Genomic DNA, 22,232 nt, shown 5'->3' with positions numbered 1-22,232 from the left:
AATGATATGTAAATAAATGATGGAAATAAATGCTATATAAAGAAATGATCTAGGAAGCATCAGGTAGTCAGACTTGCTGTCTAGTTTAAAAGTAATGAATTCTCTGACTCCTTTAGAAGGAGCTACATTTGATGAACTACATTAATTCTGCAGATAGGTGCATGAAAATCAACTTAATTAAAGTGATAGATTTTTAAGGTGCAGCCTAGAAAGGCCAGCTTCTGTATTACTTGTTAGTTAACTACAGGCTTAAATTCCTTATAAGAGCCTGTGGTTTCCTTTAGAAAAAAATAAGTCCCATTTGTATTATAGGAGACAAAGTAATGTTTAGTTTATGAATGAAAGTCACGTGTAATTATAATTCTTCAAATTTAAAAACCATGAAACTTTTAACTTGGTTAATAAACAGTTTCTGGGTTTCATGAGGTTAAATCATTTTGTAATTTTGATGTTTCTTGGAAACACTGAAAGAGCCTTTAAAGTAACAGTCTGATTTTGGGCTGCTCTGGGGCACTTCCTGTTTGCTCACTGTGGTGGAGTAAAGCTCAGTCTATCAGAGCCCACAGGCAGATAGATTCCTGCTGCCATCCATCTGAGAGTTGTGTAGATGAGGAACTAGGAGGACTAGCAGCCTCCTGATGCTCTTGGGCTGTTTCTGACATTGTCAGTGTACTTGAAGGAGGCGTTCTCTTTCTCTGAATTTATTGTTTTCTTCTTTATAGATGATCATGGGAACAGCAATAGTAGTCATGTAAAAATCTTTTTACCGAAAAAGCTGCTTGAATGTCTGCCGAAATGTTCAAGTTTACCCAAAGAGAGGCACCGCTGGAACACTAATGAGGTAGATACACTTCAATTCTTAAGGGCATATTATCTTATGGGTGAACTCTTGAGAATGTTTTGTGTAGAGCTACCTTATATGAGGTTTAAATTCAATAGCTTGAAGAAGGAAATTGTCAATGAGAAGAGTTCTCTCCCCCCCCCCCCCCAAAAAAAAAAAAAAAAAAAAAAGACAGGATTGCTCTGTGTGTAGCCCTGGCTGTTCTGGAATTAGCGCTATAGACCAGGTTGGCCTCGAACTCACAGAGATCTACCTGCCTCTGCCTGCCATGTGCTGGGATTAAAGGTGTACACCATCACGGCCCCGCTGAAAAGAATTGTTAATTTTGAGTTGACACAAACTAATGTGTCTTGACCTGTCACTGGTGTGCTTGGCTTGTGCTAAGAGCTGTAAACTGCGCACGTGACTTCACTAAAGCAGCATGAGTGTGTGCTGTGTTTTCTTGCCCCTGGCATCTTGGATTTGGTGGTTGATCTACCTGCATCTCAGGTCAGCGTGTTGTCACGAGTGAGTGACTACAGTCCAAATGCTTTACAGAAAATAGTGTTTTGGAAATTTGAAGTCTGTAGAGTTGGGGACAGGCTTATCAGGTCTTTGATGAAGAGAGAGCTTGTTTCAGGTACTGACCGCTTTGCCTTAGTAATAGGAATTTCTGTTAGGACTGCAGGCTAGATTGTAGGTCACATAGTTGACATCTAGGCAAAAGAGTAGATTGATAGAGTACATAGATTTTATTTTCTTCTAAATTTTGCTAAATTTGGGGATCTTAGTGTGTTGTTTTGCTGTCTAAAGTTTTAGTTTGAAATCTGGGTATTTAAGGTAGGGTAATAGCCATTAGCCATGGTAATAATTATCCATTTCAGTGTAAGGTGACATTGAATTACTGTGGTGGTGAGAGCTGGGTATATGTCTATCAGTTTGTATTCCTTTGACTCATGTGACTGGGGTTACTGGTTACTTCCATGTTAGGATAAATCCATTTGTGTTATTGGTTCACTGTTTACTTCTAAGTTAGCTTAAAGCACAGCTCTATCCTCCTGATTGACAGGGCATGAGAAGGAACAGTGATGTCTGTTGAGGCTTCATCTTAACTCTGTTTTGAGTGGCGGGAAGCTGTGGGTGAATTTCTTCACTTCACAAGCTCTGCAGTTTTAATACTCGCTGGAAACTTAAGCTTTGTGGCTTTATCTCAACTAAATAGATCTTTTGAGGTATGTGTTTTCCTTCCTTGCATGGGTAGTCCTTGCTCTACAGGGAGAGCAGCTTTACTGTGGCCAGCATTAGCTTAGATGCCTCTCGTTCTAACCAGCATGTTTACTTATTAAGGATTTCATATATTTTAGACCTGAAAAAACAGTAGCTATGTTGAACATTTGTCTCCATCATGGACTGTCTCTTGTCAACAGTAGAGTAAGTAGACTTTTGAAGCTTTGTAGGAATGCTCTACTAGCTTAGGAATTACACAGAAACTCAGTGTCTCTTGATGCTCCCAGAGACATAGATTTGACACCACAATGTTTATGCTTTAGCTCTAGTTTATAATTGTCACAAAACACATAAAATAAGCATGCTCCCAGTTATATTTCATAAGAAATAGACACTGTCAGTGTGGTTTAGTGAAGTTGGAGACTATCTGGTAGCGTGCTGTGGCTGGGCCAGGGACTTTGATGTGAAACTTTCATGTATTTATTTGCTTCTAAGTCTAAATTATTTACATGCTCCACTTTCTACCATACGAGCTTTATTATAAAACACCAATCAATGACTCTCTGTATGTGTGTGCATGACTAGGTATTGATATGTAGCCCAGGCTGGCCTTGAGCTTGTGGTCCTCCTGCCTTAGCCTTCCAAAAGTAGGTATCACAGGCATGAGCCACCATGTGCAGCAGTGTTTATAGAGGATGTGAGGAGTTGCTCTCTGTTTTCTTCCGTGCTTGGATTGCTGTTGTTGACCCCCTTTCAGACAACTGAAATATGAAACTGCAGGCCTAGAGGAGAAAGGTAGATTGTTCTGCACAGGTGGTGCTGCCGCAGCCAGCACAAAGGGGAGTGTGTTGCTGAAGGTGCGGAGGTGGAGACAGCACAGCTGATGGACAGCCATCTTTTCTTACAGTGATTTGTCAGCTCAACATTGACAGAAGCTCTGAGCAAAACCAGGTGGAAAGATGGGCCTGCAGTTCTGCTTGGGGATCACTTTCGTTTCTTGGCTTTGGAAGAACTGGAGGATTGCTTAGTGTAAAGTGGAAGCCTTAGATGGGAGCTTGAATTCTAGATGCCTGTGGTGACCACACCTGTCCCTGTTTTATTAACGACTGGTTTGGACCACAGGGAAGAAGTGGGTGTGGTCATGTAGGTACCCACTTCCGTGGTTTGGCTGGCTGGGCATTTCCTGAATTCTTCCTCCTGTTGTCTTCATGGTATTGGATGGATGTACCCTTTGTGTTCCCAGGAGAGGAAGATCCTGCACAGTCTACCCTGCCCATGAACTCCCTGTGCTGGCTTATGGAGTGAAGTGCTGTCAGTGTCGTAGTAACGAACCCATTTTCCTTCCAGAGTAGACTAGATGGCTGTGTTCAGGTAGAGAGCCATGTGAAAGAGGTGGTTTGTTGAAAAGCTTTTTATACAAAGACTACATTTCTTAAAATCCCACTTCCTGGGACAAGGAACTCCACCCTGGAAGAGGTGTGTGGCCTGAGAGCAGCTGAGTGTGTGTGGAAGTTGTGTTCCCATCTCACTCTGCACAGCCTGTGCAAAGCAGGACTGGCACCAGAGCTGCCAAGAAGTGGCAGCTGTCCTACTCCAGCCACCGAGTTCTTCTCTGCATCCCGCACAGGTGACTCCTGGCTTCAGTGTGACTTGTTTGTACTTTGGAGGCATTTCTTTACTCAGACTTTCTTGTAAACATTTGTGTTGAGAAGACTAGTTTCACACTGTGGTGTTGCCACAGGGAGAGTTAGAACTGTCTCTACTCAGGTGTTGCCGTTCACTGAGTACCTACTTTTTGCTAGGGACTGAGCCCAAATGATTTCTAAGTTTTCTAATACTGTGAGGTGAACAGTGTTTCCTTTTTGAGATGAGGCTGGCTGTGTAGAGAGAAAGGGCTGAATGGTTCAGTCATGGCAGTACTCTTGGTTTGCAGATTGTTTCCTAGCTTCATTGTGTGCGTGAGTGTAATGTGGGCATGTATGTGTAAACTCCCCCCCCCCCCCCCCCCCCCGCGCGCACGCGTGTGTGTGTGTGTGTGTGTGTGTGTGTGTGTGTGTGTGTGTGTGTAGGTGTGTGTAGGCAGGCAGGCCAGCGGTCAGCCTCAGGTGTATAGTTCTTTACTTACTCATCACCCATCCTGGTTTTGGAGACAGGATTCCTTCCTTACTGGCCTGAAGTTTGCCAGGTAGGGTAGGGTAGGTTGGCTGTTGGTGAGTGCTGTCCCCTCCCCACCACCACCACCATTGCAAGCTCCCAATGACCAAGCATAGCTTTTATTTTATTATTTCATTTACTTATGCTTGTGTGCACATGCCACAGTGCTCAAATGGAAATCAGAGGACTTTTGGGAATCAGTTCTCTTCTACCATGTAGCTTCTGGGGGTTGACAGCCTTGGTGGCAGGCTCCTTTAACTGCTGAGCCATCTTACTGGCCACAGAGCAGCCTTTTCAGGTGGGATCTAGGGTTCAATGTGCATGTGTGGCAAGCACTTTACTGACTTGGTCCATTTGCCCAGTTCCTGGAACTTGCTTTCTTAAGTTACCTAGGAACTTTATTCTGTTTTTACAGTGTTGGGGTGTTGACTTTAGAACTTGCACATGCCAAGCCAGGTGTGGTGCCACAGAAATGCACCCTAGTACTCGTAGCTGGTTGTTTTTACTCTTTGGGCTCTTTAGGGGCCCACCACCCAGCTCACAAATAAATCATACACACAGGCTTATTACTTATAAATGCCTGGCCTTAGCTTGACTTGTTTCTAGCCAGCTGTCCTTAAATTATCCTATTTACCATTTGCCTCTTGGCTTTTTCCTTTTCTTCTTACTTCATGGCTGGCCCCTTCTTTTTTGTCTCCTTGTTCTCTTGCTCCTTGATCTTCCTCTTTATTCTCTCTGCCTGCCAGCCCTGCCTGACCTTTACTTTTGACTGCTCAGCTCTTTATTCAACCATCAGGTGTTTTAGACAGGCACAGTAACAGAGCTTCACAGAGTTAAACAAATGCAACATAAAAGAATGCAACACAGCTTTGCATCATTAAACAGATGTTCCACAGCATAAACAAATGTAACACATTTTAAAATAATATTCTACAACAGTTGTTTATCTTTTCACTGTGAGATCTCAAACTAAACAACATTAGTGTAGGCAGCAAACCCCTTCTCTAATGTAGTTTTGAGTTGGAAAGTGAGTGAGTAGAGGGTTAATATTGTGGCTTCATATCCCAGTGTTTGATGAAGCTGGAAGTTAGAAGAGGAAGGCTTTGATTAGGTGATTTCTGTCTTAGTTTACTGCCACTTTTATTTTAACTTTATCTTTTTGTTGTTGTCATCCCCCTCTCCTTGCCCGCTCCCCCCCCCCCCCACAAGGGTTTTTCTGTATAGTCCTAGCTGTCCTGGAACTCTGTAGACAGAGTTGGCCTTGAATGCAGAGATCTGTCTGCCTCTGCCTCCAGAGTGCTGCTGGTGTTCAATGTGTGGTCCACCATCCCAGTTTATTTTAACTTTTCCTAACCCATTGGGCTATATAGTTTTCTTACCTTCTTCAATGTTATTTGCAGCTGAGAAGAAATGGAGTGTTGTGTCAGAAGCAAATCAGCTTTAGACTGTGCTTTCTTGGGTAGATACAGTGCTCCTGAGGCCTGAGGCCACACGGGGAGCAATGCTGATACTGCAAGTAGCAATCATGGAGGCCAGTGTCTATTGACAGTTGATTGCAGGGTAGGCACTGTGGGTTCCTCTTCATGAATACTCCTACTTAGCTCTTGAATAAACCCTATGAGGGTAGGCTGTTTGATTATCTTCATAGTATAGACACAAAGTGTGGCATATAGAGATGCTAAATAGTGTTCTTAAAATAAGTGGCTGGGGAGTGCAACCTCTTTAGGTGCTGGAACTGAAACTCTTTCCTGCTCTGTCCTGAAGAACTGTTGCTGTATTATTATTATTCCCCTTCTTCGAACTTTCCTTCTCAGTGTTCTCTCCCCTGCGGCCACCACTCCTACCCCTTTCTTGTTTTTGAGATAGAAGCTCATGTATCTGCATCTTGAATTCTATCCTGCCTCAATGTCCCAAGTGCAGGATTACAGGTCATGACATTTTTCAATTGGACTCTTCAAAATCTAGCAGTTATTCAGTGACTTGTAATCTTTTTGTTGTGTAGAACTGTTTCACTTTTTAAATTTATTTCATTTTAAGTATATTATGCCTTGCATGGTGATTTTTATTTAGTACCATTCATTTCTTAAGGAAATAGTTTTGCTTTAGTATGTGTGATATATGTATATATTACATGTTTGTGTGTGCATGCACACACATGTGTCTGTGTGGAGGCCAGGCACATGTACAGTGTCGTCCTCAGTTTCTCTCCACATCACTTTTTGAGATAGAGTCTCTCCCTAAACCTGGAGCTCACCAACTTGGAAGACTAGCTGGCCATCAAGCTCCAGGCCCCTTCTGTCTCTTCCTTCTCAGTGTTAGGATTACAGGTATGTGTGTGTGCCGGCTTCTGACGTGTGTGCTGAAGGGCTGACCTCAGGTCCTCATGCTGAATGTGGCAAGCATTTTGTGAACAGAGCCATCTCTCCATACCTTCATTCTTTAATTGCATGTATTTGTTTATTTATTTGAGAGAGTGTGTGCATGTATGCACATGTGTAGAGGATGGAGGACAGCTTGAGGAAGTAGTTCTCTGCTTTCTCTACCTTCTGTATAGGTCCTGGGGATCAAACTCAGGTTGCTAGGCTTTGTGGCAAAGTGCCTTTACCTGCTGAGTCATCTCACTGGCTCCTTTAAAACAATATGTTTGTTTGTTTTGAGACAGTTTTGCAGTGAAGCCTCTTCTGACTTGGCACTTGGCTGTGTAGTCCAGACTGGCTCCATGTTTGTCAGTTCTCCTGCCTCGGCCTCCTGAATCTCAGGCATGTGCCACCACCTGGACATTTTGCCTATTAATGATGAGTAATGGCAGTCTTCAGAAATGAAGAAGGTACAAGGAAAGTAGAAACCACATCTGTGTGTAACTTGGTGCCTAGGCCGGTTCTTATTTCCAGGACGGAAGCCTCAAGGAGCATAGCACATTTATTTATTGCTCTACGCAGATAGGGACTACTTAGTAGCCCAGGCTGGCTTTTATTAACTCATGATCCTCCTGCCTCAGGAGTGGGATGTGTTTGAGATAACAGGCATGCTTGGCCTTGCCCAGCTGAAGTGTGTAGTTGACTGAAAACCAGTCTGTAGGAGTTGGCATTCTATTAGATGAACTATTACAAGATTTCTGCATTCTGAGTTAATATTTTGAAGTCCAGAGCTAGGAATAATTATGCTATTGTGAGTGTCTGATGGCAAATGACCACTTCATAATGGAGTTGTTACTGCTCTGGGTTCGTTGTTCAGTGTGGGATTCTTTCTGTTTAGTCATCAGTAAGGTACTAACTTGAACATAACTGCTACATCCCTGAGTCTCTCGGAGCTGGGTCTCAGACTCCTGCAGCACCAACAACTTTCTGTAATAAAATGTTCAAGTCACTTGCCTGTGCTACTGTTTTTGAACTATTAATTCTGTTTCTTCTTCTAGTACAAAGGTTTTCTAGAGTAAGCAAATGGTTCCTCGTTCTGATTCAGTTCTTTAAATGGCATCACAGGGGTTGGGGATTTAGCTCAGTGGTAGAGTTTTTGCCTAGCAAGTGCAAGGCCCTGGGTTCTATCCTCAGCTCTGGCAAAATAACTAAATAACTAACTAAATAAATGAATAAATAAATGGCATCACATGTTGGTGTCAGCTTCAAGATTTTTCTGTAAAAGATACATTAAAAGAAAAGATTTTATTTTATATGTGTGAGTGTTTTGCCTGCATGTATGTATATATGTGTATCATGTGTGTCCCTGGTCCCAGAGAAGACCAGAAGAACCCCTGGACCTGGATTTAAGTATGTTTGTGAGCCACTATGTGGTGCTAGGAATCCAACCCAGTTCTCTGCAAGAGCTGTAAATGCTCTAAACTACTGAGCCAGCTTTCCGGCCCCTAAGGTGTATTTTTAGTGCTAAGAACAGGTTCTGTGACAGAAGCAAGCAGTGCAGCTACAGATGATGCCCTCCGAGCTGCCGGCAGCCAGGGAGAGCCCGAGTGCACGGCTGAGGTCTTCCTAAGAGGAGACTGGGAAATTGTGACCACCTTTCCTGGCTTTCTGTATTTAGTTTAAAAAAATGGACCTCAAAACCATGGGAATTATTATACTTCATTTTCACTTTTAAATACAAACTGCCTTATACTTTTACAATTTCCATAATCATTTTTGTGTGTAGGCATATATTTTTCAGTACTTTTGTATTTTTAATTTTTTTCTTTGCATATTTTTAAAAAGCTACAGTTTTAGGGCTGCAGTTTTCAGTGATTGGCTTTGCTGGTCTATTATATAATGTTAGCTCTGAAGTTTGAAACCACAGTTTTGGGAGACATTTAAGACTCTGGAAGCTTCCTGAGTGTGAGATCAGCTGGAACACAAAGTGCTCTAGTCGGGAAGGCCATGGAGATAATGTTGGCTTTGAGGACCCGGGAAGTTAGCCTTGAAGGAGGTTTTGTTTTGGGTAGCTTTGTGACATGAGGTAGTGGTGGTTGGTTTCTGAGTCAGGGTGGGTTGCTTTGGTTAAATGAAAACATGGAATGTAGATGTGAGCATCAGGGACAGAGCCAAGTTGTAAGAGGGACACCATCTAATCTTTGAACACAGCACATAGTATCACATACCAAGTTAAACCTGATAATTTTATGACAATTGGGTTCAATACAATTCTCAGGACTCTGATGAGAGCAGCCTGTGTTAAGTCAGTAGGCTCCTGTCTGCAGTGGCAGAAGTAGACAATGCCAACACTGGTGAAGGGCGCGCAAGGAATACTACTCATTTCAGGCTGGGTTGTCTTTGAGGACTAGCAAGAGAGGCAGTTTCTCCTGCAGAAGGTAATGCTTTCAGAATCTGAACAGATGCTGAGGAAGTGGGACCTTCTTTAAAGGTAGGTAGTTCCCTCAGTTTAGGTCTTAGCTACTTACTACAGCATTACTTCAGGGAGTAGCACCTAGAGGAACATGTAGCCCATATCCACTGCTAGGTAGGGCTCATCTTGAGTGAATGAAATAGATAAAACTGTAGAAAACTAAATTCTGTAATTTTTGGAGCTCAGCTTTGCAGTTGCATTTTTTATTGTAATTTTTACTGTTAATATAGTTTCAGATATATGATATCCACAGAAACTTCACAATTTACAAAGCTTATGTGAATAGTGCTGGTGGGTAGGATGGATAATGCTCTGTCAAAACAAAACCATCTCTTGGGGCGGAGTATCTTATGGATTGGGCTGCTCTCCCTTCTTTTGTGACTTGGCATGTGGTGCTGCCTTGTGTCCTGCAGGTCTACCTTGTTTCCTCATTGATAAACTGGTTTTGCACAGCATTTCTATAAGTCCGTTAGGTCCTGGTACAAATATATCATTTAGTCTCTCTGATTTTTCTCATTAGCCCAACAAGAATTTAAATGACACTCTTGGGTGCCAAAGCAAATATAATCACAAACCACAAACTTGAACAATGACTTTTTGTGTTAGAATATGTTTATAATTGGTGTTACTGTTTCAGATGATAAATTAAGATGTGAATCATTTCAAACTCATAGACCCTGATAATTGTTTCACAGTCTGTACTGAGAGACCTAGTGCAGATGCAGAGCTGGTGCAGGAGGACATTCTAGTCTTGGTTCTGTTCCTAAGCAGATGTGCCGTGTGAAATGGTGGTCTGCTCAGCCTCCTCTGGTTGGAGGTGATGGTGTCCAGTGACCTTTGAAGATTGGTATTATTGGTTATTGTTTTTCAGAGTTTGGAGTGTGGGACAGTAGGGGAAGCTAGAGTTGTATTGTAATTATGATTTTGTTTTATTGTTAATCATCCCTTAATTTTGTTTGTGAACTGTGCAGTTTACTGATTTTTTTTTAATATAATGACAAAATTGTGCAGTAACTGCTCCTTCCAAATTCCAGAATGTTTTCATTTCACCCACAAGCCTTTGGCTTTGGTGGGATCAGTACATTTAGAAGAGGGCAGGCTCATGAGTTCTTGGTCTTGTCTTCTCAAACTAACTAACTAACTAACTAACTAACTAACTAACTAACTACTACGTTCCTTCCTTCCTTCCTCCCTTCCTCCCTCCCTCCCTCCCTCCCTCCCTCCCTCCCTCCCTTCCTTCTTCTGGAGTTCTTGGTCTTATTTCTAAGTTTTTGCACCTGTTTAGCATTGGAGATGAAACGAGAAGTCTGTCCTCTGATCTAGGTCATAACTTACTTACTGGACTGTTGCCAGAGATTGAGAAACATTAACATACAAATTCAGTTTGGAGAAGGCTGAAGAGTATTTATTCATTCAGGTTCAGTTAAAAACCATGTTGTGGAATGAGTGATACACTTATGGCACATCATTTCCTGGTGCACAAGAAACATGTTACAGTTGGCCTCTGTTAAACTCATAGGAATATGAGTCCATGCAGAGTCCAGTGCAGCAGTTGACAGGATACCTTGATAGTCCCAGCTGAGTGTCAGCTCAAACACAATAATGACGGATTCTCACCCTTTTCTTTCTTCATTAGGATGTAGGTTGAATAAAAATTCCATTGCATGTGTATACAATATTTTCTCTATACAATCACTTGATGATAGGCATCCAAGCTTATTATTGCGAATGCTGTTGCAATAAACATAAATGAGCGGTTTAAAAAAAAAAAAACATGTTGTGAAATGTGGGATTAAAACATCCTTTTCAGTAGCCAAGTGACTTTGGATGCTGATGGTTTCCACAGATGAGAAGCCAAACCAGTGCACTGAGGAAGGCTACCTGGAGAAGCTGGCATTCTTCAGCTGCATGGACTGGTCTGGCTCACTGGCATCTACTGGCTGTTTGGAGTGTCTGTTCCTGTGCCTGGGTGGCACTTGATTGTATCTAGTGTGTACTCAGGTGGAGACCTTAGTCTAGAAGTGTGTGTGATTTGACTGTAGTCCACCCCACTCAGGTTTATTTTGGGGATCTTGGGCTACAGGGAATATGATGAAGCTTTCTACAGTTTTTTTTTTCTTATTTTAGTAAGCACATAGATGATATTGAATGCAGTTTTAAAAACTTAAATGTTCTATATAGGAAGGCCCTTTAAGAGTGGTGGAATTAGGGCATGTGGATGCATATTCTGATGTTTTGACATCTTTTGGGGAGTAGCATGGAAGATGGTCTTTTTCACTCTTATCTTTGTCTGGCCCATGAGGCTGAAAACAGCAGAACCCCAAAACCAAATGTCATAACCTCCCTTCTGACCCATCTACCTGCCACCAACCTACATGTTTCCTACTTATGAAACCCCACTGAGGTTTTTAAAAAAGCTCCTAAAGTATAACTCAAGTTTCCCAGAGCTGATACTCCTAGAGAGTCCAAACCAATGAGTATCAGCAGCACAGACACGGGAAGTCCCTTTTGATTTGAGAGTTGCTAACAGTGTTTGCCTGGCATGAACAAGGCCCTGAGTTTGATCCTAGTACCACGTACTCTGGGTCTGGTGGCTCATGCCTTTAATGCCAGTACTTGGAGATAGAAGCAGGAGATTGAGAAGTTCAAGGTCATCTTCAGCTAAGGAGAGTTTGAAGCCAGGGATGCTTGAGACCTCCAGAAAAAGGAAACAAACAGCAAACTGCTCCATGGACTGTGGTGGGTTAAAGTGAGAGAAACGTTGGGGAGATTTTCTCTAGATAGAAGGGCACTGTCATTGGTCTGTACTTAGATAGCTTTCTGTTGGATCCCACCATAGATGCAGAATTGAAATAAAGGTGAAATTTAGGGTGCTTGCAACTTATATTTGAGGAAAAAAAGGGGAAACTTGGGAGAACTGTCAGCTTTCAAGTTGACCAAGATCTGTCAGTCCTTCAGGTGAGGCATCTGTGGCCAGAACCTAGGTAGGATTTGTGTCCAACTTCATTTAACTGTACATTCATTTTATGGTAATTCTAAAGGAATTTGTGTGAAAAAGTTTCCATGTGTAAGAAACAAAATAGAAAATGGAATGTGTAGGCGAAAGTGAAGTTAGCCGTCTGTAGTGCCAGAAGGAAGAGAATTGGTTGGGCAGAGGAGCTTCAGATCAGGGACTGGATAGAGCAGGCAGCACTGAGTACACAGACCACTGATTAAGGGAGAGGACGTCATCTTGTATCCCTCCGAAGGAGACCAGGGTGTAGTCAGAAGGCCAAGGCCAAGGGTGAAGAGAGCCTCTCTCCTGTCTTGTACTTTGTGGTGGAGGGCAGGCTGTTGCCTGAAGCTGCCGCAGAGGGAGGCTTGTTCTGTTGCCAGGTTGAGTTCTAATTCAGAAAGCTACAAGGGACTTCTTTAGATAGAACACATAGAAGAAAAAGCCCTTACAGACACCTGTCTTTATTAAAGTTGAGAAAAAGTTGAAAGAACAGGAAAATGCCACCTGCTTCCCATTTCTGAAATGAAGCAAGATCTGGAAGATTGAGGACAAGTATAGTCATTTCTCATGTTTTCTGACATCCCTTAGCTGTGTGGTGACAGATTCTCCCTTTCCTGGTATCATAAGGTTCTTATTAATGTGAATGTTACAGTTTCATTTTCAAACTGTTGAACAAAATTTAGGCCTTTTAACTCTGGTTATTTAAGAATCATTTCTGTTAAATGCTTTAATTATTATTAACCAAATTTTTGTATTAAGATAATTTCCAGTAAGTTTTTAATAGTCCATTCTTCAAGCAGTTCAGAGAACCTGCTGTGTGTGTTTTTATTTCATAAATGAGGATAGTGAGACTTAAGTGTTCTGAATTAGCATCTGCCGTTATCTAATATACTATACCATTTACATATTTAAAAAAAGATTCATTTTTATTTTATGTCATGAGTGTTTTGCCTGGTATGCATTGTGTGTGTACCTAGTGCCCATGGATGCTAGAAAAGCCCAATCAGATCCTCTGGAACTGGAGTTACAGATAGTTGTGAGCTCTGGGAAACAAGCCTAGGTCCTGTGCAAGGTCAACAAGTGCTCCTAACCACGGAACCATCTCTCCTGCTCCAGTTTCCATCTTTAAACTCTGGATTCTACTTCTGCCAGACTGGGAGTTGTAGGTGGACAAGGAATCCATGGGTGGATCTTGAGCTCTTACCTAATCACCGCTCAATGAATAACTGAGTGAGGACTGATCAGCATGGGTTGTTGAATTGCCGTTCTAGGGGCTACTCTAACTTGACCTTGAATTAGATTGCCTGGCCCACTAAAGCAGTAGCAACCAGCAGATCCGCGAGAGCTACCCTTGGAAAACTTGGAGAGGAGAGGAGCTAAAGTGTACCCTAACCCCTAGGTACCAGCAGACTCTTAGGAGGGACACAGGCCTGAGATAGGCTCACTTAGGCTCCCTAGTTACAGAAGGCGGGCAGGAGGGAGGATGAAGTAAGAATCCAAGAGCCTCTTTGAAGAAGACTGCTTGCCAGGTTAAAACTGGAGGCCTCAGAAAGGGGATTTCTTTTCTCTACTTACTGATACACCCATTGAAGACGGTTGTACCACCAGAAACACAATCACCACTCAGACCTTTTCTGTGCTAGCATGGGTATATGTTCTGTATTAACCCAGAATATAGTTTTTACACATGCAGTTTGTGACCTGGTTCTTCTCTTCCTGTGTTCTATGGTAGGCCTTTCTTGACAGCCATTCATAATATAGTGCTTACTGATGGCATGTTAATGTTATAGTTCACACCATTATTTATGTATTAAGTAATGTTTTTTGAAGTACTATTGTTTACCAGGCACTGAGTGGAGATGTTGAAGGCACCAGATGGACAAGCCCCTGTTCTCATGGGTCTGCCTGACAGACTGTGTGAGTTAAGTAGGTAAGAGATTCAGAGGGTGCTGACAGGATACCGAGGTTGTGAGCACTGGGGAGTCTAGAGGGTGTGTTAATAGAAAAAGACTTTAGGACGGGCCCTGTGAGCTGAGAGATCTGGCCAGCTGCCTGAGGGTCTTGGGGAAGAATATTCTTGGCAGAGAGGGACTATCTTGAGTAGAGGCTTGAGGCTAGGATATGCTCGTTTGAGGAACAGTGAGTGAGAAAGACCCTGTTGATTGGAGCAGAGTATGCTTCTGGAAGATAAACTAGGTGAGATGGGCAGGGTAGGCCTTCTGGTACCATTTTTAAATATTGGGCAGCCATTGGAAGAGGAACTTTGAGGAAGTGAGGGACATAAGGTATATGGAATTTATTTTCACTGTCTTTGTTTGCTCCTTGTCTTGTGGGGCATGGTCAGAATGTTCGAGGTCTTTGTAAAATATGGGAGACTGGAAAAGTAGGTGTGTCCTGAGGTGGAGATGGAGAGGCCAAGAATGGTCCCTGGTTGTGGCCTTAGCTTGGTGCTGTTGGCAGTGTGAGAGGAAGGCTTGCAGGGTATGAGGAGTCAGGTAGAGACACCAAAGTGGTGATGTCCAGTAGTCAGCTGGCTAGATGTCTGGGTAGAAGTGTGCCTAGGGATAATCACTGCAGAGCCACCACTATATTTAGAACTGTGGACTAAGTGAGGTCTTCTGGGTGTGAAAGGTACATGAGAATGGATGTAGGAGGAGCCAGTGCAGAAGCTGAGATGGAAGCTGAGTGTTTCAAGAAGGAAGCCTAAGCATGGTGGTGCACACCTTCAGTTCCAGCATACAGCATGCAGAAGGCATGCAGAGGCAGGTGGATCTCTGTGAGTTTGAGGCCAGCCTAGGCTACAGAGTGAGTTCTAGGACAGCCACAGCTATGTAGAGAGACATCCCCCTTAACTCCTCCTCACCTCTAGAAAAATTTAAAAAAAGGAAAGAAAGAAAAAGAAAAGAGGGGAGCCTAAAGTATACACCTTTAATTCCAGCATTTGGGAGGGGAGGTTGAGGCAAGTAGATGTCTATGAATTTAAGACTAGCCTTGGTCTACATAACAGTCTCTACCAACCAGAGCTCCATAGTGAAACCGTGTCTCAGAACAACAACAACAAACAACAATAACAAAAACAACAACAACAACAACAACAACAACAACAACGCACCTCAGGTTCTTGTTTGCTGCTGCAGCACATAGTTACAATATTAGTGGCTTAAAGCAATGCAGTCATTGTTACCTGGCTCTGTATGCCAGGCATTGGCATAGCTCCTACTGCACCAGATTCAAGGTGTGGATGGGCCACATACCTTTCATGAGGCTCTGTTACCTGAACCATTCTAGAGGGTTGTTCATATTCTGTGGCTGTGGCTCTCTTCTACAGACCCCACTTCTGCCTGGTGCTGGGGATCAAACCTAGAACTTTGTGTGTGGCAGGCAGGTGTTCTGCTGCTGAGCTCTGTTTTCCATCCCCAAAGTCAGCAGCCCAGAGCTTGCCTCTGTAGTCCCATTTCTTTCTCTGTCAGACTGCTGCTCCTCCCCCTCCTGTTATTTTCAGTGCCTTCTCCTCTTCTTTCTTACAGTCCTGGGGAAGTGCTGGGGAAGTGCAGTGTCAGAAAGCTACATTCCCAGCTTGAGTACCCTGAGTCCACTTGGGTAAGCCAGGGGCAATTTCTGTTTTAAGGCAAGTTTATAGGCAACCTAAATTCTGCCTGTTACCTGATTAATTTTGCCATTTAGCATATATACAGGCTGTGAGTCATATGTAGCTGTCTGGGTGGCATTATTCTGTGAATAGGCCATAGATAAAGGTTATAAGAAGTTGAGTAAAAATCGGAGAGGAAGTCACGCTTGGATTTGACTACTTGGAGGCTTGTACTGACCTCGACATGGTGTCAGTGGAGAGTTGACACAGGCAGGTTGAAGTGCAGTGAAGAGAGAAGTGATGGGTGAGGCCACATGTGGGGACTGAGAGGCTCTCTGAGTGTTGGAATGGGTGAGAAGAAGAAACCATGGGATGGTTTGTGGAGGTGGCGACATGAGGATAGAGTAAGTGCAGTGTCTTGCCTCGTTTGCTCGCCCACATTAGTAACTCCGTGTGTAATTGACCTAACATTTGAGGTCAGAGTAGAGTCTCCTCAGGAAGCCTGGATAAGCTGTGGTCTGGCCACAGCTAGGTGATGTTGAGTGTTTCATGTGTAGGGCTCCAGACCTTTGTTCTTCCCTCAGTTTCCCCTGCTGCCTGCCTCAGTTTTTCTTTCGATTGTTTCAGGAACATTACGTTATTAAGCAGGTTTGATGGGATCCTAGTTGCTGAGGTGTGCTGTGGTGAAGCAAAGGTGTGTACCCTTGTGGGGCTTGTGTTCTAGTTGGAACCTTCTATAGGTGAGAGGTTCTCCAAGGAGACAAGGCACAGGATTTGTGCCCTCCTCCTGTGCCTGGCAATCCAGCCTACTAGCTCCTTGACTCCTTTACCTCATTATTGTGGCTTTCTGCTGGGATGACCATGGTTTCTTGCTGTTGGCATCTGTCCCCCCCTTTTACCAGCCCCCCCTTACTTCACTGGCTAGTTGTTGACTAACTGTTGTTGAGCCTCAGAGAAGTTGTTTCCTCCAATCTTCTCCTTTCCCTCCCCCTCCTCCCTTCCTTGCTCTTGTCCTCTCCTTCGCTCTATTCTGTCCCTCTCCCCGCTTCCCTCCCCTCCTTCCCCTCTCCTCCTCTTCCCTTCCCTTCCTCTTCCCTTCCTCGCCTCTATTTCTCCTGCACCTTTGCTCTCTTTATTTCACTTGTGTTTATCCTGTGCTGAATTTCTTCCTATGCCGTAAAGATTTGCTCAGTTTCTTCTTTTGGTGCAGCCTCCTTCTGTCGGCTTCAGGAATAATTTATTCTTTTTTAGTGAGGATCATCTTAGTGTGGCAGGGGAGACTCAGGTGTGGATTGGTCTAATCTTGAGTGCTGTAAGCCTGGAGACACATCTTGGGTGTTGACCTGATGTGTTTGATGACTAGAGACTCCCATCTATACTCTCAAGTTCAGTCTTGTTCTCTAAGCCTGTGCAGTAAACATTCAGCACTCTGAGCACTGACCCTGTGTCCAGCCTCAGTCTTGGCACAGGAATACCTACTGATTCCATCACACCCTTTCAGTGGCACACATTGCTTCTTCTAGTGATATCTTTAGACACTGGGTGACTTTTCAGCTGTGTGTACCTGGACAGTTTCACAGGTGTTCATGAACATGTAGTGAGAACTTCAGAACCTGTGTGATGATGTTGGTTTCCATGTCAAGGAGTAACAAAGCGTTCTCGTGGAGACCTCAGGAAGACTTAATAGCCTGTGAGCTACTTTCTATACATCATCTTATGGGAGTCCTAAGATCTACAAAACTGACAAAAGTAGAGACATGGTTATAGCGGGGGAGTGAGACCAAATGTTTTCTAGGGCTTCTTGCCACTTCTGATGGCAACTCCCAAGGTGAACCCTTGAAAGTTTGTATGATAGGAAGCAAGATTGCCAAACTGTTGGAGGAAGCTGGTACCCCAATAGGTATACCAGGATAGTAAAGACCCATTCATCCTGGACCAGATGCTCTGAAGGGTCCATTGAAATAAGAGGGTGTCATTGTGTGCTGTAATGCTACATTGAAGGATAAAATGCCTTTCTGTAAGCAGTTTTGAGAAGCCAGCTCCATCCTGCTGTCTCTGTTGTCTTGGTGCTTAACCCTAGCTACAAGATGAATTTAACCCCTGAGCAGACCCACCCTAGACCAGTTAAGTAGGAGACCTAGGGGTGGGGGTGGTTTTTGTTTTTGTTTTGTTTTGTTTCTTTCTTTGTTTGTTTCTTTTCTTTTTCTCTTTGGTTTTTCAAGACAGAGTTTCTCTGTGTAGTTTTGGTGCCTATCCACCACCACCACCGCCCAGTATGGGTTTTTGTTTTTAAAAGCGCTCTAGGAGATTCTGAAGTACTGCTAGGGTTGAGAAGCCAGTGCTTTAATCTACTCTCATCTGCTTTCGGAGGTTGTCTTCATTATAATTAAACAAATAATGGTTAAAGTACACAGAAGGGAATGGAGGGGACATTTGTAATAGACAAATGGACAGAAGGAACATCTAAATTCAGGCAAGAGCTGGAGAGATGACTCCATGGTTAAGAGCACTTACTGTTCTTGCAGAGGACCCACATTTAGTTCCCAGCACCCACAGCAGGTGGTTTGTAACCACCTGTAGTTGCAGTTCCAGGGATATTGAGGTTCTCTTCTGGCTTCCACAGGCACCTGTTTGTATGTGGTACACATAAATGCTTTCAGGTACATGCACAGGCACCTGTTTGTTTGTGTGTGGTACACATACATGGTTTCAGGTACATGCACAGGCACCTGTTTGTGTGTGGTACACATACATGCTTTCAGGTACATGCACAGGCACCTGTTTGTTTGTGTGTGGTACACGTACATGGTTTCAGGTACATGCACAGGCACAAACACAAACAAGTCCTTAAAAACACCTGCCAAGCCATGTACAACACTCTAGGTTGATACCTGCTAGGATATCCATTTCTGTTTTCCTTATACCTTTTGCCATCCTAAGTAGTTCAGACTAACGTGGAAAAGGGTAATATGTGAGCATGATTTCTTTGTTTTTTCTCCATAGCCAGCTTCTGTCAATTAGTAGTTGTTTTCTGTCCTAAAGCCCTGTGGCAGTGATCACTCCTGGGAAATGCCATCAGCTTGGAAGGACACTGCATGCTACAGGATGGCAGGTTCTGAGTGACCTCGATTGTTAGGTACCTTCCATTGTTAGTTTAGTCAAGAAAGGATGCAGAACAGTGCTTGTGGAGGCAGTCCTGCCTCACTAGACGCCCTGCTCTTCTTCCCAGCCATACAGCTTCTCTCCTGAGGTAACACCCACTGGTGTGAGAGTAGCTCTCTCTGTCCTTGGTGTCCACTGTCAAGGTCTCTTACTGAGCCTTCCCCAGACATTGAGTGCCACTGAGGCAGAGTTAGCGTGAGCTTGCTCTCCTCCTCTCCTACCTTCATACTTTCTCTTGCCTTGTTGTTTAATGGCAGCCTTCTTTTTCACCGAGTCACCTGCTTGTGGTTTTCTATAAATAGATGGCAGCATTAATGGTTTAGGTCAGAATGTTTCCCCCTTTTCAGGAGATTTCACTGGGAACTTTTTAATCTTTTGTTAGCCTGACTTTTCTTTGGTGACAAGGACTCATGTTCTCAGGCTGGCCAGAACATTGCTATGTAGCCAGTCTGGTCCATCTTAGTCCCCAAGTGATTGGAGAGACATACCATCTTCTGCTAATAGGGTGACTTCCTTAACTTTTTGAGTTAATTTTTTCTAACTACCTTTTAAAAATTTTATTATGTGTTGGGGGGAGGGGTACATGTGCCACCGTAGGCATGTGGAGGGTAGAGGACAACTTTGTGGAGTTGATTCTCTCCTACCTTTATGTGAGTTCTGTGGATTAAATTCAAGTTGTCAGCTTTCTGTGACAATCACTTTACCTACTAAGCCATCTCATTTGATGTCATAATTTTTGAAATGCAAGTGAGAAAATGTATGTATGTGGGTAGATATGTGTATGTTATGTAGACGGGTGAATCTTGTGGTCATTACATGCCCATGCTTAGGTGGAGTTGTAAGCACACCTTCTAGTAGTGTTTGGAACACATTTCTCACACTCATGTGTATAGTCTCATATCACTGAGCCTGAGCACACCTATCTCCTGGATTTAGTGGGGCTTTTCCTACTGTCTGGTGCTTGACAGGGCCTCTGCTTCTAGAAGTTCCACTCTCTTGAAGGATGGTTTTGAGCTAAGAAGTATGGCACAGACAGGACACATTGCTAAACATAGTTCATTTTTCTGGTGCTGATTTGTGCAGTTAGTATTAAGACACAGGGAGTGTAAAGTAAAGAGCTCAGGGTACATTGGATTGCGTTAGAAGCACTTCTCTTCACTAAATGACCTCTCTGAGAGAATGAAAAGTCAAGGCATAGAGTGAGAGTGGCCAACACAGGCCTTTATCAGAGTATTTTAGGAATTGCTGTAAGTCAGAAGAAAGACCACACAGGAAAGTGAGCAGGAGGCTCACTAAAACCAGAGAATGTTCACTGAATGAGCCATCAGGGAAAGACAGAGCAGAACCACAGCAAGACACTGTTGCATGTGGACATGGCCAAGCTGAAAAGGACGGCATCAGTTGTCGGCAAGGAGCAGCCAGCATCTGCATTAATTTAACCACTGTGGAAAATTAGAATTATCTGTCAGAATAGAAGAGATATAGCATGCATCTTAGTTCAGCTCCTTATGTATGTTAACAAAAATGTGTGTATGTGTGTGCACCCAAAACCACATGGGAAACACTCTCAAGACTAGTCCTCAGAGTCTGGAAGCAGCCCAAATGCTTAACAGAAAATTGGTTGTAGTATGCTTATGTAATGCAAAGCTGTACAGCCATGAAAATGAGTGGACTTTTGCTTCATTCAAGAAATGAGTCACTTTAACAAGCATAGTTGTTGATGCAAAGGAACCAGGCACTTGATAATAAGTATTCTGTGATTCCATACATAAGTTAAAAACTTGTTTGAAAATAGGTGAAATGATTTTATAGATTTGTGTGACTTTTGGAGAGTGGGGAGGATGTGGACCAGCTTTTGGGATGCTGGTAGTATTCTGTTTTATAGGTATTGGTATGATACATGCTTATAAACACATATGTTTATGATTTACAGTATTGTCTGTTTGCATATAATATTTCAATAATTAGGTCATTAAAATAGTGTATAGTATAAATTAGATGCAGAACATAGTTTCATGCAGCACGCAGAGAGTCACAGAATGTAGCTGTCTGAGTCAGTTCTAGAGTTATCTGAGTAGTGACAGTTAGGATTCACTGGGGGAGAAGTAGAGCCACTGTGAATGCTACAGAGTAAGGAGTGTGTATTACAGGAATAAGCTGGTAACTATCTTGGGAGAAACTGGAAACAAGTACAAGAGGAGGAAGGAGAGGCTCAGGAAATTCATTACAGCACCTCTCCTGAAGCACCTGGAAGGGTAGCCAGCTTGAGCAGCTGCTAGCATGGGCAGCCCCCATCAGTCTGTGGAAAAAGTAGAAAGTAACAACCATTTCCTTAGGCCTGCTGCTGAGCATCTGGTGGGGCCTGGCTTCTTCTGGTCTGCAAGACCAGCTGCTGAAGGGAAAAGCTTATGAAAGAGGCAGGTGACCTGCTACCTCCTATCTGTATGTTTCTAGCTCTTTGGAAAGCACTGGCTAGCTCCTTCATTTTTGGGTGTTGCCACCTTTAGCTATTCAGGCTTTGGAATGTAGTGGGGCCTCCATGGCTGTCTTTTAAGTCTAGTGTAAATCCAGGGAAGGGAGATCCAGATTTCCTAAATCATTTGTGCTAAAAGCTGCTATAGTGATGGTTGCATAACTTTAAGAACATACTAAGAATACTCCTAAGTGGGTGGACTTTAAGGTATGTGAATAACATCTCAGTAAAGCTGCTACTTAAACAATGACTAAAGGTCAAACTTACAGAAAAGCAAGGGAACCACAAAAGTTAGAACTCAGCCTTTGGCAGAGGATGTGTGATGATGAGCCTTCTGGGGCTTAGGAAAGTATCCTTGAATAGAGGTGAAGGTTCCACAGTGTTAGTTTTATTACCATCCTGTCTTCTGTAAACGGGCCTACAGGAAACAGAAAAGACAAAATTGCAGTCGAGTGGTGGCAGGTAGTGTCCAGTGTGATGGCAGGTGGTGTCTAATGTGGTGGCAGGTAATGTCCAGTGTGATGGCAGGTGGTGTCTAATGTGGTGGCAGGTAGTGTCCAGTGTGATGGCAGGTGGTGTCTAATGTGGTGGCAGGTAATGTCCAGTGTGATGGCAGGTGGTGTCTAATGTGGTGGGTAGTGTCCAGTGTGATGGCAGGTGGTGTCTAATGTGGTGGCAGGTAATGTCCAGTGTGATGGCAGGTGGTGTCTAATGTGGTGGGTAGTGTCCAGTGTGATGGCAGGTGGTGTCTAATGTGGTGGGTAGTGTCCAGTGTGATGGCAGGTGGTGTCTAATGTGGTGGCAGGTAATGTCCAGTGTGATGGCAGGTGGTGTCTAATGTGGTGGCAGGTAATGTCCAGTGTGATGGCAGGTGGTGTCTAATGTGGTGGGTAGTGTCCAGTGTGATGGCAGGTGGTGTCTAATGTGGTGGCAGGTAGTGTCCAGTGTGATGGCAGGTGGTGTCTAATGTGGTGGCAGGTAG

At 43.5% G+C, this 22,232-nt stretch overlaps 1 protein-coding gene across 10 annotated transcripts in view; it reads left to right on the top strand.

Moving 5' to 3' along the window:
- Camta1 (calmodulin binding transcription activator 1) overlaps nt 1-22,232 on the top strand; it is an 841,450-nt gene that overhangs the window by 31,519 nt on the left and 787,699 nt on the right. For all 10 annotated transcript variants that reach the window (XR_004944211.1, XM_036177870.1, XM_036177875.1 and 7 more), the window contains exon 3: nt 723-841. Coding sequence is in view for 9 of the 10 variants with exons in the window: in XM_036177870.1 (XP_036033763.1) it covers nt 723-841 (119 nt within the window). In the remaining variant the exon portion in view is untranslated. The remainder of the gene's footprint in view (nt 1-722; nt 842-22,232) is intronic.

This window comes from Onychomys torridus, chromosome 2, assembly GCF_903995425.1.
Source record: "Onychomys torridus chromosome 2, mOncTor1.1, whole genome shotgun sequence".
Taxonomy (NCBI): domain Eukaryota; kingdom Metazoa; phylum Chordata; class Mammalia; order Rodentia; family Cricetidae; genus Onychomys; species Onychomys torridus.
The sequence above is the reverse complement of the archived record's forward strand: the minus strand, read 5'-3'. Positions and strand labels throughout refer to the sequence as shown.